Raw genomic sequence first — 18,158 nt, forward strand, 5'->3', positions numbered from 1 at the left:
GCCCAGTGTGTGACATGAAGGTTGCCTCTTTCATGAGGGCTGCAGTCCTGGCCAGTCCAGTGGACATCACCAAGCTGGGTCTGATGACTTCTCTCCCAGGTTTGCCATAAGTGATGGTGCTTTTCCTTTGACTCTAAACCTGCTGAGAGATCTGACTGGGGGGCAACAGGGAGAAGCCCCAAAAGGGAGCACAGGCAGCTACAGAGCAGGAAACAAAGTACACACAAGCAGAAAGCCCAGCATCCAGCCAAGATACTTGTTCTCAGACTCAAAGGAGGACATGGAGGTGGGCTCCTGGACTTAGAGAGTTCTCAGGGGCATTTCCCAGTGACACTGGCTCTTATGTTATGCACACAGCAGCTTTCTGCAGTCTAGGGGCTAGAAAGATGAACCCTTTAGCGGGCCCTAGGCAAACAAACTCTTGGGTTATAAATTTAACACTGTATATTTATATTACTTTTTCCCACTCAATAATTATCATATGTAAAATAAGCACAACTGGGCTCCTTCTTCACTTAGGGCCCTAGGCATGTGCCTAGTTTGCCTGTGCATTAATTGGGCCCTGCCAGGGGCAGAGAAAGCTTCTAGGCAAGCTCCACCTGGATCACAGCTTGGTTTAATTTGGGGGGGGGAGGGAGGGGACTTCATCAGCTGTTGCCACTAGAGGGCTCTGGGTCTCCCTCAAAGAACAGAAGTTGCACTTCCTTTTGCTCTGTATTTCCTCTGCTCGGCCTGCTCGGGGGTTGAGTTTCCTGGGTGAGACGGATGCAGCTGCAATTCCAGAAGCCGGAGCTGCTCCCCCGCTTGTGCCAGGGAGCCCTTCGTTCGAGCCCCTCAGTGCCCAGCCAGGGGGGCTTTCTCTGCTGGCTGGATCCAGCATGCTGAGCTCTGCACGCGCCAGCTCCTGACTCAGACACCCCAGGGGATGGAGAGAGAAAGTGCTGGGGACCAGCAGGGCAGGGGCTGTCTGCACACGGGGCCCTCTGCACCCAACGCTGCTCTGCAGGGGGCTGCGAGACCCAGGGCGGCTCTCCTCATTGACCTGCACAGGATTTATCCCAGGATTGCTGGAGCCTGCTGACTGCAGGGAGGTGAATGGCCCGGGATCTGGACAGCGACCGCAGGGGTAAGGGGTGGGGAAGGGGACACGGAAGCAGAAAGAGGCCGAAAGGGGGTAGTCAGTGGGGAGAGATTCCCAGCTCTCTTCCCTGCAGCTCCCCTGGAGGAACGGGCTGAGTCCTGGAGACACGGTGAAGGGCAGAGGGGGAGAAGTCAGGCCTGGCCCCTGTGGTCCCTGTGTAAGACCTGCCATGGGGATCCCCCAGGAAGGCTCCTTGGACTCTCCCTTTTCTAGCATTTATCTCAAAGATGCAGAAACTTGGAGAATTTATCATTGTTGCAATGGGTTTTGCCTCGGGGCTGGCTGGAGTATGTCCCTAACTTTGTGCTATTAAATTGCATGGCAGGGGAAGAGCTGGACACAGGACCTGCGAGGCAGGCTCAAGGCAGGGTCCACTCAGCTCCACCCCTGACCAGAGGCAGGAATGAGATTACACGCCATTGCCCATGAGGAGCTGGTCTCTCCTCGATCCAGTCAGCAGGCAGCAAAAAGTTTCAGCGCCTTCCCAAAGACTCCCTGATTTCCTTAACCCTTCTGCTTAGAGTGGATTCAAGCCACACAACACTGTAATGAGGCCAACACCTGTGCTTGGTAAGCTAACAGACCCAGCTTCTAGTGCTCCAAGGATGCAAAAAAACTCCTATCCATGCTTACAACCACCATGGGGCAACAGTGATCTGCCTGGTGCTAGCAAAGTTCAAAGCACCTTGTAGTTGCTGTAGGGGAGGGGGAGAAGGCAAAGCCCCACCTGGTACTGGCGTAGGTTGGACATCTCTTGAGTGGAGCTGCAGCTGGTTGAACATTTTCCCCCAACAGAACAGGTTTTACCCCAGTGGAAAAAGCTTTCTGCAGGGATGCATCCAATTCAGCAAATGTTCACAGTGAGGGAAATCAATCCAGTTGGGCCCTCTGCTTTTCTCACTTTGATAGGACTTGAGTTTGGAATGGAGCCTGGTTTATATTGCAGAAACTTCATGTGCCATTACAAAACAAGACGTTACAATGGAATTGTTTTCAGATGATTCAAATCCAAGTCATTTTTCATTCCAAACCTGTTGTTCTGTAGGAAGGGTTGAAGCCATTGCCAGGCAGAAGGTGAAGAAGTCCTGATGTCGCAGGCTCTCCCATGAAACAGGGCTTCTGGTTCCCGTACAGTCGAGGGCCTTATCCTGAGAGCTCCTGGGACTGAAGCAGAGGCAGGTGCGGTGGCAGGTGCTGGTGGCTTTCCATGAATTGTTTGCGCCTGTCACTCGGGAGCAGTAGGGATCCAGCAGGCCCTTCCCAGGGACGCCATGCAGGAGAACTATGAGACACTGATCTCTCTGGGTAAGGATTCACTGTCCTGCCATTTTGGAGTGGAGGGGGGTGGTCTGGAGAGGCTGGACTGGATGGTGAGCTGCTGAGATTTTGGGGGGATGTGGAGGACAGCATGGGAAACCATCCTCTAGCATCCTGAGGTGGAGAGAGAAACACATACACACGCACACACACAGTATTGCACACCTCACACACGCACACACCCTCTAAAGGAGAGAGACACAGCCAAAGTGCTGACCTCTCCAAAGAGTCCTGCAGGGGCCTGTTGGGGCAGATCATATCCCGTTTCCCTCCCGGGGGACTTCACATGCCCCTCTTTGAGGTTCAGCTCCTAAAGACCTCACCCCAGATGGTCCTCCAGGCTCACGTCTACCCTGTGTCTTCAGCACCTTTTCCTTACCATGCTCCTCACTGCCTCACGGTGGCCAACCTCCACCTCACTGGTTTCCAACCAAATGACTCCATCTTCCTTCACAAACTCTTTTTTACCTGTAGCCCTAACAAAGCAGGGGCCTTGATTTGTTGGCAGCTGGTTGTCTAGTTAACTTGGCCATCCCTGAGTGAGGTGTATAGACCCGTCATGGACTGGAATGGTTGTCTGCGCTGTGCTTCCTGCGGGCCATGTCTAGCAGGTCCTTACCTCTGCCTAGGAGCTATCCAAATCAAAACTCTTGCTATTTTTGGGGGTCTTCTCATCAAACCATTTTGGCATGTGCTTTTGGAGCGAGGGCAGCCCAAGAGATTTGGGTGCTAGCCTGGGATGTGAGTGACCTCTTCAGCAGACTCTCTCGGGGAGCTTGGGCAAAACCCTTCATCTTTACACAGCTTAGTTTCCCCATCAGGATGATGGCAGCTTAGTATGGATTTAACACAACACTATTTAGACACATTCAAGATGGTAAGGTGCTCAGGGAACTCATCATAAGCAAATCTGAAACTAATAGGAGAAGTTCCCGGGGGTCGCGTGGGGCCTGGAACTCGCTCGGCCTTGCTGGGCTGGCTGCTTCTTCCCCGCGCTGCCTTCCCAAAGGGAGCCACAGCTGGGCTGGTGGTTGCCCCAGAGAGAAGAAAATCCCAGCCCAGGGTGCATCTAATTGCTGATTCTTCCATTTCTTGTTAGCAGAAGAGATGGCCATCAGCCTGCCACGGATCACAGCGCTGGCTGAGTCCCACCGCAGGGGGCTGGTTTCAGGTAAGTCCTTGGAAATCAGAGATGTTAGGAGGTTTTCCAACAGGCTGCCCATGAGTCAGGGTCGAGGAAGGCACCTTGCCAACTGAAGACACCTCTTGTCGTCAGCTGCCAGCCAAGGTTGGAGACACAGCTCCGGAACAGAGGCACTCCGTGGCTCGGGCAGTTGTAGGTCAGTGTGAGTTTGTACTTAGTCTTGTTTCTTGAGTGGCTTCCCGGGTGAGTAATGGGGGCCTGGGCTGCGTTTCGGCTAGCGCTGCTCTGGTGATCAGATCGTGGGCAGTTCTGGGAGAGGGAACCAGGGCTGCGCAGTCATACCCACCTTCAGCTGCGCTGTGCTCTCTCTGCCGTATCAGCACAGCTGTTGCTGCAGCTGCTGCCTTGGCGCAGGTCTGGGACCCTGGGGTGAATGCTGCTGCTCGTACCCCCACCCCCTGCCTGCTGCACCCCCATGGCTCTGCCCCAGCTCCCCTCACCTGGCCTCAGAGGGATAGAGCTGAGCCAGCAAAAGTCAATACAATCGGGGCTGCCGTATTACGTTCCACTCGGGGAACTGGTTCAATTTATACGAACTTCCTGGTGTTTTCCAAGGTAGCCTTAAATTTCAGAGCTTTGTCTTGGCATCCCTGAGGACTCCCTGAAATGGGACTTTTATCCAGGCGACATCTCTGATCAGGACCTATTCACAAACACCATGTCTTGACTCTGACTAGCCACAATTGATTTCAGGGCTGCTTTTGGAGCCCTCTGGAACGCCCAAGAACGTGCCCTAGATGCATCTTCCTGCAAGCCTAGCATGGGCACTATTCTGCAAAAAAAATAAATTAAAAATCCTGCTAAGCACAGGGAAGGTCTGAAGCTGAGATTTCCAAACACTCCAGCACGTCCTGCACTAAGCTACACCACGCAAAAACCCGTGAGTGTGCATCTGCAGGGATGACAATCCCAAAAGTGAGTTGAGGGAAGGGGGCTCAGCTCATGCTCTTTTGGCCATGCTGTTGCCACTACTGTGGCCCCTTTACTGCAGACACAGGGCAAGCCTCATGGTTCCCATCCCAAGCAGGTCCTCCCCTCACTAACAGTTCCTCTTGTCACTCATCTGCCGCACTCCACCTCTGGGGAGACCCCTGGGGTGGGAGGCCTTGCAGGTCAGGTGTGGCGTCTCACAGATGGGACACCTGAGAGTTTCCTGATGCAACATCTCCCCTGGCTGGTCCTCTGTGCCTTCTACAAAATCACTTGGATAAGCCCCAGCTAGTCTCAGCTGTCTTTCTGACCTTCTTGGGCTTTAACCAGGCTTCTTCACGCCTACTTATAGCCTACTCCTCTAGCCTAGCCCTATCGGATCAGCACTCCACTAGCCTCTATTGCTGAAACCCTTCTGTCCCTGACTTCTGAGGCCTTGCCTTTATACCCGTCTAAGGAGCATGGCCTTGGCCTGTTCGCCTTCCTCTTAAAGGGTGCTTCCCCTTTTTCCTCATAAAGGGGCCTAGAGGGGTGCCCTGATGCATTTGTGTGTCTATGAGCAGGGTGTAAGCTGGGTCATCCAATGAGCATGGTAGAGTTGGGAATCATAGACCATGTGCTGGAGTAAGTCCATATCTCTCGCTGCGGGTCCATGTAGTGTCTGGCTCAGCGGGGCCCAGATCTCAGTCCGATATTACTTTAATAGGGATAATAATAATTTCTGCCCAATAAAAAGCCCATTGCTCCCTGACCCTCCTCTTTTTTTTTTTTTTTGTTCCACCGGCAGGATTTCCAATTTCTAAGCCTGACCTGCTCTCCTGGATGGACCGGGGGGATGAGCCGTGGGTCCCAGACCTCCAGGCCTCTGAAGGCACAGAGATCCCAAGAGATGCCAGCCCAGGTAATCGAGCAACAAAGCCAATTACAGAATGATTCAGGATTGGAATATTAGGCGGCAAACTGTTTGGGGCAGGGAATGTCTCTCACCATGTGTCCGCGCAGCACCCGACACAGCAGGGCCCTGATCTCACTTGTCCCTGTAGGTTCCACTGAACGGCACCCCCAGTGCAGAGAATGAGCGCGATCTCTTCTACCCCACTGGGCTCGGCGTCTGTCAGGCCCCTGTCTCATGACTGTCGCCTGCCTTCTTTCCCCCAGCAGGCAATGGGTCAGCAAGTGAGAACGAGGAGGAGGAGGAAGCGGGGGAAGCACTACAGGGAGCCTCTGGGAAAGCAGAACCCAGGGAGACATCCACAGAGGATGAAGGGGAGGAAACCCCCAGCCTCGAGCCAGAGGCGAAGGCACAGAGCCCTGTGGGGGAGACTCTGGCCACATCCCCTCCCCAGCCCGGGGGTCCCAGGGCACCGGGGCCTGAGAAGCCCTTCCGCTGTACAGAGTGCGGGAAGACCTTCAGCCAGCGCTCAAACCTGATCCGGCACCAGCGCCTGCACGCCAGCGACCGCCCCCACCGCTGCCCTGACTGTGACAAGAGCTTCAGTGACCCGGCTGGCCTGGCCAAGCACCAGAAGGCACACGCGGCCGGGAAGCCCTTCCAGTGCGGGGACTGTGGCAAGGGCTTCAACTGGAGCTCGCACCTGGAGCGGCACCGGCGCATCCACACCGGGGAGCGCCCCTACACCTGCGCAGACTGCGGCAAGGGCTTCAGCGTCAGCTCCCACCTGGAGCGGCACCGGCGCGTGCACACGGGTGAGCGCCCCTACAAGTGTGAGGAGTGTGGCAAGCGCTTCACAGTCAGCTCCACGCTGGCCCAGCACCGCCGCACACACGCCAGCGACCGGCCCCACCGCTGCCAGGACTGCGGCAAGGCCTTCAGCCTGGGCGCCACCCTTCTTGCCCACCAGCGCAAGCACCGGGGCGAGAAGCCCTTCCCCTGCCCTGACTGCGGGAAGAGCTTCAGCTTTGTCTCCCACCTGGAGCGGCACCGGCGCGTGCACACGGGGGAGCGCCCGTTCCAGTGCGCCGACTGCGGCAAGGCCTTCAGCCGCAGCTCCCACCTCTACCGGCACCGGCGCGTGCACACGGGCGAGAAGCCCCGGCAGTGCCTCGACTGTGGCAAGAGCTTCCACCTCAGCGCTACGGGGCAGCTCCGTGCAGGCCGGGATCCCAACAAGTGTGCCGAGTGTGGGCGCCGCCGTCCCCCGCCACCTCCACCGCCTCCCCCGCCCCTGCCACCGCCAGCTGAGCACGACCCAGTGCCACCGCCTGCGCTGGTTCCAGGCTGCGTGGACAAGCCACACAAGTGTGCGGAGTGTGGGAAGGGCTTTGGGCAGAGTGCGTCATTGGTGAAGCACCAGCGCACGCACACGGGGGAGCGCCCCTTCCAATGCGGGCAGTGCGGCAAGTGCTTCGGCTGGTGCTCGGCGCTCATCAAGCACCGGCGCATCCACACGGGTGAGCGCCCCTATGCCTGCGCTGACTGCGGCCGGGCTTTCAGTGTCAGCTCCCACTTGGACCGGCACCAGCGCACGCATGCTGGTGACCGCCCCCACCGCTGCCCCCAGTGTGGCAAGGGGTTCAGTGACCCTGCTGGCCTGGCCAAGCACCAGAAGGCGCACACAGCCGGGAAGCCCTTCCAGTGCGGGGACTGTGGCAAAGGCTTTGCCTGGAGCTCGCATCTGGAGCGGCACCGGCGTGTGCATACAGGTGAGAAGCCTTACACCTGCACGGACTGTGGCAAGGGCTTCAGCGTCAGTTCCCATCTGGAGCGGCACCGGCGCGTGCACACTGGGGAGAAGCCCTACAAGTGTGAGGAGTGTGGCAGGGCCTTCGCAGTCAGCTCAACGCTGGCCCAGCATTGCCGCACCCATGCCAGCGGCCGCCCCCACCGCTGCCAGGACTGTGGCAAGCGCTTCGGCGCCCTGGCCCAGCTCGTGGCCCACCAGCGGGCACACCGGGGCGAGAAGCCCTACCCCTGTGCCGTGTGTGGCAAGAGCTTTGGCTTCGTATCCCACCTGGAACGGCACCGGCGCGTACACACCGGGGAGAAGCCCTACAAGTGCCCCGACTGCGGCAAGGCCTTCAGCCGCAGCTCCCACTGCAACCGCCACCAGCGTGCCCACGCTGCTGCCACCGACCGGCCCCTGAAAGGAGGAGGAGGGTCCGAGCTGGGGAAAGGTCCTGCTCCCTCGGACTCTGCCAAGTCCCCGCGGGACCCGGCCCCTGCCACAGAGTCCTCCCTGCCCCTCCTGCCCACCTGGTGGGGGGGAGACGGGGAGAGGAGGAACAGCCAGCCCCCCGCCTGGCCAGAGGACACCATGCCGTATGCCGGGCCTATCCCCCACGCCAGTGGTGGGCTCCGGGGATGGGGCATGAAGGCTTTCCTCCCACCAGATGTGCCGCCTACCCCATGGCGGCTGGGAGAGGGCAGCTCGGCCTGGGCCTCTGCACTGCCCCAGGAGGCCTGGCCCCAGCCACCCCCGACCTCTTAATCTGCCCCCTACTCCTACCCAGAGCTGTGTGCTGAGGTCTAACAGCATTGACGGTCCCTGACCTTGAGCCTGGCCAGTCCAGCTGCTCTCCAGGGCGAGGACAGGTGGCAGGAGCTCTTGCTCCCATCAGCCTGCCTGGGAAGTCATCTAGCCACAGGGGCCGGCGCCTATCTTGCCATCCCCATCCCCAGTCCTGCTCCGGCTACCCAAGCGGCTTGGTTGCTCCAGGGAGCCCCACCTTTCATGCAGAAGGGAGCTGGGAAGGGGGTGGATGAGAGAGCCCCTGGGAGTGAGACTCAGATGTGTGGAGAGGGTGGGGGAGCATCCGTGTGGTGTGGAGCAGAAGGGAAGAAACCTGGGTGCCCGCTGGCTCAAGGGGAGGACAGGGCTTGGGGAAGCCCATGTCGGGGGATGAGCGGAGAGGAAGGATGGGAACAACTGCTGCTTCCTACTGGGCATCGGTGGAGAGTAGGCAACTGATGCCGGCACCAGTGTCTGAGCACTGCGCATCCGTAACACCTCCTTCCTCGTCAGCTGTCAGAGGTGTCACATGTATACCGCTGCCCTGGTGTCAGACTGGTATCTTTGCCCATTGGCCCCTTCCTCCTGGTATCACCCATGCTGTCTCCCTGGTCTGGTGTTTGTAGTGTCCTGTTCTATCATCTCCACCGCTCCCCAGCGGCTGTCACGTGGATACCCTTCCCCATCAATCTCCCTTTCCCCCAGCGCCACATTTTCACTCTTCACCGTTAACTCCATTGACACCATTCAGCAAGTTATTATCAAAGTCACTAAGTAAGGGGGACATTTCAGAGGAGACTCCAGGACTTTTTCTGGCACTGACATAGTCCAATCATGGAGGAAAATGCTTAAACAGGGTGGGAGTGGAAAGAAATTAAGACCTCAGTCCCTCCAGTAGCATGGGAACATAAGATTGAAGCGATTTTGGGATACAGACAAATTTGCACCTAGGGGGTGAGAACTCTTAACTCACTGCATGTATGAGAGGAGATCCTGGGGGTGGAAGCAGTCATTGCATCTGATGAATAGGCCGTTGCCTACAAAATGTTATGCCTCTCTGCACAAGTTAGTCTCTAAGGTGCCTCCCTTGCCCATCTTCTGCCTGGAGGTGGACTGTAGATTCCTCTGCTGCTTAACGGACTATACATAAAGAACAGGGGAGGGAAGGAAGGATCCCCACATTTTTAGAAGAGAGATAACAGACTCTGTTGCCTCCAGGGTCTAGGACAAGTGTAGGACCAGAAGAGAAGCCTGGCTTACCCACCACCACCCAGCCCCATGTCCTGCCCAAGGACAGAGACCCTGCCTGTCACACTCACGCGCAGCCTGCTCATGGCAGGATCCCTCCCAAAGAGATAAGAAGCCTTAACTGAGCTCAAAGACACAACCCCTGCTTGGGCCTGTGATAAAGCAACGGTGGTCTGTAGCCAGAACTGGCGTGATCCATTTCCAGTGAAAACAGATTGGGATTACCTGGGGACAGGCCATTGGTTTTTCTTACTGGATTTGAGCGTGTGCATGGGTGTGCATTTTCTCTCTCCAATTGCCTTTCCTCTTAACTTCCCTAGGCTGCTGCTCTGCAAGGTGACAGGACTCTTGAGTAGCAGAAGGCTGTGATGTTTCCCCTCCCACCCCTTTAAATCCAGCACCTGGGGTGGGCACAGCGGTTCTTTATTTTAATTTGTACATTTCATGAGCTGTAATAAAGTAGCGCTTTCGATTCACAACCTGTCCAAGTCTGGAGTCCTCTTTTCTGAGAAAACACTAGCCAACAGAGGCCACAGATGCAAGGGACCAGTCAAAACCTTTCATAGAATCACAGAAAATGAAGGTTTGGACGGGACCTCAGGAGTCCACCCCCCTGCTCAAAGCACTTGAGCTTTGAATTCAAATTTTATTTCATTTGAATTTGAGAATGAGAAATGTTTGATCCAGAAACAAGCATCTCCTTACTCCTGCCCAGACAATACTGCCCTTCTGTTATCATTCAGCCTTGGAGATCAGATGTCTTGAGGTTTAACTCTTCCACAGGAAGAACTGAGGTCAGACTCGAGCTGTTTTGTTAGCTTGAATGCACAGCATAACAATCAGTTTGACTCACCGGGGTGTTTCCCCACAGATTTTTTTTTTTTAATTACTCCATGTGTATTCTTCAAATCCTTTTGGTTTTAATGGTTGCCAATACTGTAATAGAAAAAAGCAGCCCCAAGTCAGGTCTTAGAACACAGGACTGGGAGGGGCCTCCTGGCTCATCAAGTCCAGCCCGTGTAGGCATTACCCAAAGAAACCCCCAGATCCCCATTTCAAACCCTCACAAACAACTACAAGGCACAGGACCCAAAACACCAGAGCAGCTCACTGCCCTGCCCTCCTGGCGAGAGGATGCATCTGCAGCCTGTCGATGGGTGGCACATGGGGCTACTGGGCTGGGGTGCTAACATGCAATCACAGTTGTGAGCACACACTCCGTCAATCTGTGTCCACGTGGGAGTGTGCCCAGGCAAGTTTCTGCATGCCCATGTACACTGGACATGGGCCAGTGTGTGCACATGCATGTCTGCTGGCACGTGCAAATTGTTTACAGGCACGGACCTTCCTGGGGGATCGCTTTGGCATGTGCTAGACTAGAGCTAGACTGTCCTCAGTGGTGGCAGAACAAGGAGCAATGGTCTCAAGCTGCAGCAAGAGAAGCTTAGGTTAGATATTAGAAGAAACTTTCTCATTAGGAGACTACTACAGAAATGGAACAGGTTACCCAAAACGGTTGTGGACTTTCCATCCTTGGAGGTTCTTACGACCTGAGTGGACAAAGCCCTGGCTGGGATGATCTAGCTGGGAATGGTCCTGCTTTGAGCAGGGGTTGGACTAGATGTGACCTCCTGAGGTCCCTTCCAGCCCTCATTTTCCATGATTCTAAGTTTGCAGGCACCTTTTCTGGGCTGTGAGTCTGTGTGTGGCAGCATATGTGGCTAATGTATACGTGTATGGTTGGTGGGCACTGGTGGACAGGTATGCACGTGAACTTCACATGTCCTTGTGCTGGGGATGAGGTGAGGCAGCTGGTGGGTTAGTGGGGACCTTTTGCAGGTGGTCACTCATTGCTGTCTCTGCTAATACCTCCTTTCTTCCCTCCCGTGTCCCATGGAACCGTCATTGCTGGATCTAGAAAGACAAGCCAAGAAGTGCTGGGAGGAGTGGGAGCTGGAGTGGGAGTAGGAGCTGCAGTGAAGGAGGCTTAGGCTAGGTAGGTGGAAGAGGAAGAAGAGAAGATGGAGGGCTCATCACCAGGCCCACGCAGCCATGGGCAGGATGGTAACACGTTTGCATGGGGACAGGGAGTGGTTTGAAGCACAGAACAGCTACGGGATGTGGGGAGCATCCCCAGCATTGGCAGGAAGGGACAGTTGAAGTCAAGCAGAGTCCTGATTGGCTTAAATTGCCTCATTTGGCAACCAGAGAAACCGCAACTTGGACCACCGGTAGGAGCCACTTGTAGCCTGACCCATGGAGGCTTCCTCCTGTTCCTAACACTTCTCCTGCTTTCCTTTGTCTTGCAGAGAAAGGAGGCAGCTGGACCCATCGTTCAAAGCTGGACCATCCACATCTGGCAGGACAAGATTTCCCCACATTTTTACTAATAACTGTGTATGTTAAAATTCAACCAGGCTCAGGGCATCACGGGGGACACTGGCTTCGGTAGTACTTAAGTTGTAGAACAGATCATAGAGGGAGAGTGATCAATGATATAGGAGTAAAGAGAATCTGGGACAAACCACATCAGGGTTAGTCCAAGAGAAAACATGTCCTTGTGATATTCTTCCATGACAAGAGAGCTGACTTCTTAGAGGAGTGCAAGGCTACGGGAATAAAACCATAGTGGCTTTGAAATTGTTTTAGCTGGTATTTTAAAAGACCCAAATTTAAAAGTTCTTAACTGGGGCAAACAGACAAAGCAAACAAAACCGAGAGCAGACAGGATTAGTGTGAGCAACTACATCAAATGCAGAGAGGGAGGAGGAAGGATAGAGGGCAATCAATGTTAATATTAATTCATCTTTTAAGGTCTCTGGGGAGCAGTGGAAATGCCCATCCGTCTGTCACCCTGTATCTGTCCATCAAGGCTGAGAGTATGCAGGAACTGGATGGCCAATTACCACTCATTTTCGGTGGTCCTTAAAAAAAATTAATCCCAGTGTGCTGCCTTATCTTTTTTCCTTGGATGATCTTTTACCAGGGTTTTTTAACTCATCCTGTTTTAGAGGGCTTTTGCCCTCATCCTTGAGGAGACCCTTCCATGATCTGCAAGGCCCCTTCCAGCCCCTAACTTCTATGGATCTAAAGCACAGTTTCCATCTGACCATGACAAATATTTGTTACTAGCTAATTGCCCATCATAAAGGACAGATTTCAAAGGGGTGACTACATGGCCGGCCCCAAAGGGTGGCCCTGCCCCTGCCCATTCTGTTGTCCCTCACTGCCAAGCCACAGCCCTACCCCCAGCCCTGCTGCTGCCCCTTACTCCCAACCCATTGACCCCAGTCCTACCTGTGCCCCTCACTCACCAAACTGCAGTACCCTGCCCCCCTGGGCCCTGATGGTGGCCTTCACTCCTGACCCACAGCCCCCTAGTGCTGCTAGTGCCCCCCGCATTCCCAACCCACAGTCCCCTGTCCCCACCCCAGTGCCCCTCACCCCCAACCCACAGGCCCCCAGCCCTGCTGCTGCCTCTCACTCCCAACCCACTGACCACAGCCCTACCTGTGCCCCTCACTCACCAAACTGCAGTACCCTGGATGCTTATCTTGCTGTGATCCTGTGACCCTACCTGACTCCTGCCCCTGGGGCAGGGGGCTGGACCCGATGATGTCACGAGGTCCCTTCCAGCCCTAATGTCTATGAAATCTAGTAAATCTACCCTTCCCCTCTAGGCCATGATGGTGCCCCTCACTCCCCACCTGAAGCCCTGGCACCCCTTGCCTTGTGATGAGCAGGGGGAGGCGATCAGAGGGAGCAGGGAGCACCTCATGGGTCTCTGTGTGCCTCCATAGCTGGCAGGCAGGCAGGTCTGTGTGTGCTCCCTGCTGCTTCTAATCAGCCTCCCCCTGCTCCCACCAGCAGAGCAAAGGAAAATCCCAGACATTTGATCAAATTTAAATAAACCCTCCCGGATGGAAATCAGAGGGCTCAAAAAGAGGACACGTCCAGGGAAACCCAGACGTATGGAAACTATCTCAGTGGCACATGCACACTTGATCAAAAGTATTACAGACAGACACGCAGACAGACAGACTAAACCCTTTATTAAGATGCTTATAGCCAAGAAATTGGCCCAATATCTGACTCATTCTATCGTGTTGTTTCTAAATCCTGTTTTTCTTCCTATTTGTGATACAAACCAGACCCTGCAAGTCCAAATGAAGCTTTTATGTCTTTGCAAATGTTTCAGAAATTCTCCTATATGTATCAAGATAAGAGGTTTCCGGGGGGGGGTTCTGCTTCCCCCCCCCGGGCTGGATACAAAAGACTAGAAAGGGTCAGATTCCCAGCTGGCACAAGTTTATGTCATGGCACTGAAGTCACTGGGGCCAACTCTTCAGCTGGTGCAACTCCCCAAGTTTCCATTAATGGCGATGATTCACACCCCCCGCCAAAAAACCCACCCTATTGTTGAATTGCATTTTGAGAAGTCAAACCAGCAGCTCACATGGGATAAGGTCCATTTTACTTCCCAGCATAAATGTCACGTACCAGAAACGCAAAGCAGATGCCACAGGACAGCTCTGGCTTCTGGTGACCAGTGTGATGTTTAGTCTTGCCATCTTCTACCAAAATCACTCTGTGTCCTCAATTTAATCTCACCCCAGACTCAGCACTGTTTCTGTGGACATACTCCTCAAGACCTCTCCTCCTGCTGCTTCTGCTTGTCTCTCGCCTCAGGATGTCACTGACCTATTCCAAGAGCAAACCGACAAGAACACGGCCAGTTGCACAAAATATAACACGGGCCAGTTGTGCACAATGTAACGGGTATGCTTTATGCTGCATGCAGCACACGGAGCTGCTCTGCCTGTCAGGGTTAGAGAAGATTCTCACTTCTGTCCCCGCAGCAGCCCTTCAGCCAGGCCCAAGGAGGCAGCAGTCGGGACGAGAAGCCTAGTGAAATTTTTAAAAAATAATAAACTGGGCAGCGCGGAGCCCGCGGCTCTGAGCAGAGCCCAACCCACGTGATCTGGGTGCTGCGGCAGGGTGGATCTGACAGGATCGCAATTTGGGGGCCATACTGACCAGACCCCAGCCCTGCCAGGGCTTAAATATAAAATGACCGTATTGGAAGCTCAAAATTATCCTGTTTGCTGGGGGGGGGGGGGGAATCAGACACCGAAATATCTGCCAACAAGCACGCAGGAAAGTCGTCTTCTCACTTGCTAGTGCTCGCTGCGCCAGCGAATGGGCGAGATTTGGGTCAAAGCAGGTGAAGCATTTCTCTGAGGCGAGCCGTCATCAAAGGCGCACCCACCCAGCCACCCTGAACGCGGCCACGACGCCTTGGGACTCACGTGGGCCGCACCAATGCGTTGCCGCTAAACGTGACGCCCGACGGCGGGTGGAGGGCGGGGCACGGCCCCCGCCGCGCCCTCCAGGAGCCAAGCGGAGCGGGGGCCACAGCTCCGGGGAGCGGCAGCGCGGCTCGGCCAATGGGGTGGGGGCAACCAGGTAAGTGGGCGGAGCCACATGGGGGCGGGGCGGGGCGGATCTGATTGCAAACGGCGGGTTGATTCGGCGGCGTCCGCTTCGGCGCTGCAGAGGGCGCGGGCGGGCGGGATGGCGGCGCGCGGCCCGGCTGAGGAGGCGGCCGTGGCCGGGATAGCCGCGCTGGGGCTGGCGAGTAGGGGAGAGATGCGGGTCCCAGGTACTGGAGCCAGTTGCTTTGGGTGTGTTTGGATCGCAGGGTGGGTGGCAGTTGTGGAGACGGAGGAGCAGGCTGAAGATGAAAGACCTACGGGGGCCTTCCTCTGCCCAGTGTGGATTAAACTCTCCTTCATTCACTTCTGTCTCAGTGACCCAGAGGTGCCTGCCTGGCTTCTGTCCAGCCTCAAGGAAAGAGGGATAGTTCAAGTCTTATTATTCATTGTAGGGAAAAAATACTGTACTTGCCATGGGTCCACTCAGGTCTTAACTGCTTATTTCTCTGGGCTTAACTGTTCCTTGCGTTCTGCCCCTGTGAGTGTGGTCCTACTCCTCCTATTGCATGATGGCATATTTGTATTTATTCCACCCTGCTCAAGTCCCTGGAAAGCAGTTGGCACCAAAGGTAGATGCATGAATGATGTGTCCCCCTGGTGGCTGGAGGGGCACAGCGGTGCTGCTGGTGGCAGTAAGTGGGGAGCTCCTGCAGACACTGCCAGCGCTGTTGGCGGCAGGGGGAGCGGGGAGCACCAGCCAGGGGTTGGGGACCACCTGCAAATGCCAGTGGTGGCAGCTAGCAGCAATTGCTGACAGCTTGCAGATGGTACTGGTGGGGTGGTGGCAAGCAGTGACTGCCTTCAGGGGTGCACTGCCATGCTCAGGGGGTGCATGTGCACCTGTATGGACCCCCTACATGTTACCAATGGGTAGATGGGCCCTTGAACTTGCTGTACCTTGTGACTGCTTTAAGAGCGATATGGTGTGCTAGAGAAGTAGGCATCTTAATGTCTGCAGGGCTTTACATGTGGTGGAATAAGATCACAGGTGCCAGATGAGTAGAGGAGAGTCTGGCCCTTTATTTGATTTCTGCTTTATTGCTTGGTTCTGGGTGCTGCGGTTCTGGGTGCTGTTTTCTTGGCCAGACGCTCAAAATACAGGCATACCTCGGAGATGTTGCGGGTTTGGTTCCAGACCACCGCAATAAAGCGAATATCTCAATAAAGCGAGTCGCATGAATTTTTTGGTTTCCCAGTGCATATAAAAGTTATGTTTACACTATACTGTAGTCTATTAAGTGTGCAATAGCATTATGTCTAAAAAACCAATGTACATACCTTAATTAAAAAATACTTTATTGCTAAAAAATACTAACCATCATCTGAGCCTTCAGCGAGTCGTAAACTTTTTGCTGGTGGCGGGTCTTGCCTCTCTGTTGATGGCTGCTGACTGATCAGGGTGGTGGTTGCTGAAGGTTGGGGTGGCTGTAGCAATTTCTCAAAATAAGACAACAATGAAGTTTGCCACATCGATTGACTCTTCCTTTCACGAAAGATCTCTCTGTAGCATGCGATGCTGTTTGATAGCATTTTACCCACAGTAGAACTTCTTTCAAAATTGGAGTCAGTCCTCTCAAACCCTGCCGCTGCTTCATCAACTGAGTTTATGTAATATTCTAAATCCTTTGTTGTCATTTCAACAATGTTCACAGCATCTTCACCAGGAGTAGATTCCATCTCAAGAAACCACTTTCTTTGCTTATCCATAAGAAGCAACTCCTCATCCGTTAAAGTTTTATCATGAGATTGCACCAATTCAGTCACATCTTCAGGCTCCACTTCTAATTCTAGTTCTCTTGCTATTTCCACCACATCTGCAGTTACTTCCTCCACTGAAGTCTTGAACCCCTCAAAGTCATCCATGAGGGTTGGAATCAACTTCTTTCAAACTCCTGTTAATGTTGATATTTTGACCTCCTCCCATGAATCACGAATGGCGATGGAAAAATGGCGCCGATAGACTTGCTCGACACAGGGTTGCCACAAACCTTCAATTTGTAAAGAACGCAATATCTGTGAAGCGCAATAAAGCGAAGCGCAATAAAACGAGGTATGCCTGTATTACAGTGGGTTCTTGCATTGGTTTCAGTTGAGAAAAATCCCACATTTCTGGAGGCTAGGACTTTTCAACACTTGAAAATTAATTTTGGATTGAGTCGGGCTTTCAAGGGCAATAAGCCCAGTGGCCCCCACCCCAAAAAACAAAGTTTTGTTCATGTTCAGCTCTCATCCTGAACAGAGTGATTGAAGGGTAGGGGTGGCATGAATCTCTTCAGGGCAGGATTTTGTACTGGACAGAACTGACTGGAACTCGAGTGGGTTTCTTTTCCTAGCTCTCTGTCACATCCCAGCTGTATGGCATTAGACAGAACATTTCAACCCTTTAATCAAGTCCTTTATCTCAATTTCCTCAGTCCAGAAAATGGGAGCATGTGTATGATAATGACCTCTCTGAAGATGCCCTGTTGGCAGATGTACAGGAGGTAAGCAGTCAGACCAGAAGAGCGGCTGTTTGGTTTTTGAAGAGCTTTTTTCAGATCTTGCTTTGTGACAGGCTTAGTGGACAGAGGCTTGCATAACTGGTCTGGCTGCAGATGTATCAGCTGTTGAATAGCTTTTCTTTTGTTTCCTGTTTTGCTTTTGTAGAAATATCTACACCTGCCTGGGATAATACAGTAATCTTTCAGATTCTACCCATCCAATCTTAAAAACATGTTTTGTGGGAATTTAGTAGAAATTCCTTGTGTAAAAAATGAGTTGTTGCTGTAGTCTGATAACACTGAAGGTGTTGGATGCTCAGTGGTTGATCATCAGCAAGGGTCCTGCAGCTCTTTGGTCACAGGTGACTCTTGCCCTCTAGTAGTCACCCTTTACTAAATGTTTGAGTGCTTTAGGAAGCTTCCATTAGCTGGTATGATGTTCAGTAACTTTTTTGGTTTGGGCTTCTGATCTATATAAATTGCATCTAGTTGGGTTTTCAGCAGCAGGTCAGTCCACTAAAGATGATGAGAAATCCAAGAGCAAGGAAGAACTGGCCCAAGCGAGCACCCCTGCTGCCCTGCAGGCAGAAGAGGCTTCTGCTTCCAAGACTGCTCAGAAGGATGCAAGCCAGGAACTGATCATATCGTCAGTAGGTGAGCAGAGAAAATGGGAATTCCACTTTTCTAAAGGAAGAGAAGTGGAAGTAACTTATTCCATCTAATGAAAAGAACAGTTACCTGCCTTCCGTGTAGCTCTGAACACAGATTGTTGGGTGCTTCACAAGCAGAGAAGATAGCTTTTTCCCCAAATATCTTACAGTTTGTCAGCAAAATGAGATGTGGTTCACACAATTTAGCATAGAGGATTGTAAC

At 53.7% G+C, this 18,158-nt stretch overlaps 2 protein-coding genes across 13 annotated transcripts in view; both read left to right on the forward strand.

Moving 5' to 3' along the window:
* The first annotated feature begins 711 nt into the window (after window positions 1–711).
* On the forward strand, window positions 712–9,794 carry LOC149852802 (uncharacterized). 7 transcript variants are annotated; one of them, XM_090029701.1, is made up of 6 exons: window positions 712–1,126; window positions 1,467–1,711; window positions 2,187–2,446; window positions 3,558–3,629; window positions 5,380–5,493; window positions 5,751–9,794. In XM_090029701.1, exons 3-6 carry the CDS (start codon window positions 2,413–2,415, stop codon window positions 8,039–8,041), a joined length of 2,511 nt encoding a protein of 836 aa, XP_089885827.1. In that variant the 5' UTR covers window positions 712–1,126; window positions 1,467–1,711; window positions 2,187–2,412; the 3' UTR covers window positions 8,042–9,794. The 7 variants fall into 7 exon arrangements, with proteins under 7 accessions (XP_089885827.1, XP_089885828.1, XP_089885826.1 ...); XM_090029702.1 differs by having other exon boundaries at window positions 712–1,091; XM_090029700.1 differs by lacking the exon at window positions 1,467–1,711.
* A 4,706-nt stretch (window positions 9,795–14,500) lies between these two features.
* Window positions 14,501–18,158, forward strand: part of LOC149852803 (uncharacterized) — a 29,123-nt gene continuing 25,465 nt past the window's right edge. The window contains exons 1-3 of one of the 6 annotated variants that reach the window (XM_090029730.1): window positions 14,816–14,972; window positions 16,626–16,855; window positions 17,787–17,939. The gene's annotated coding sequence lies outside the window, so the exon portion shown is untranslated. Of the gene's footprint in view, window positions 14,777–14,815; window positions 14,973–16,625; window positions 16,856–17,786; window positions 17,940–18,158 lie in introns of those variants that run through there. The other 5 variants (XM_090029731.1, XM_090029729.1, XM_090029728.1 and 2 more) reach the window with 5 other exon arrangements.

Source organism: Crocodylus siamensis, chromosome 15, assembly GCF_052110815.1.
Source record: "Crocodylus siamensis isolate JL-2025a chromosome 15, ASM5211081v1, whole genome shotgun sequence".
NCBI lineage: Eukaryota > Metazoa > Chordata > Crocodylia > Crocodylidae > Crocodylus > Crocodylus siamensis.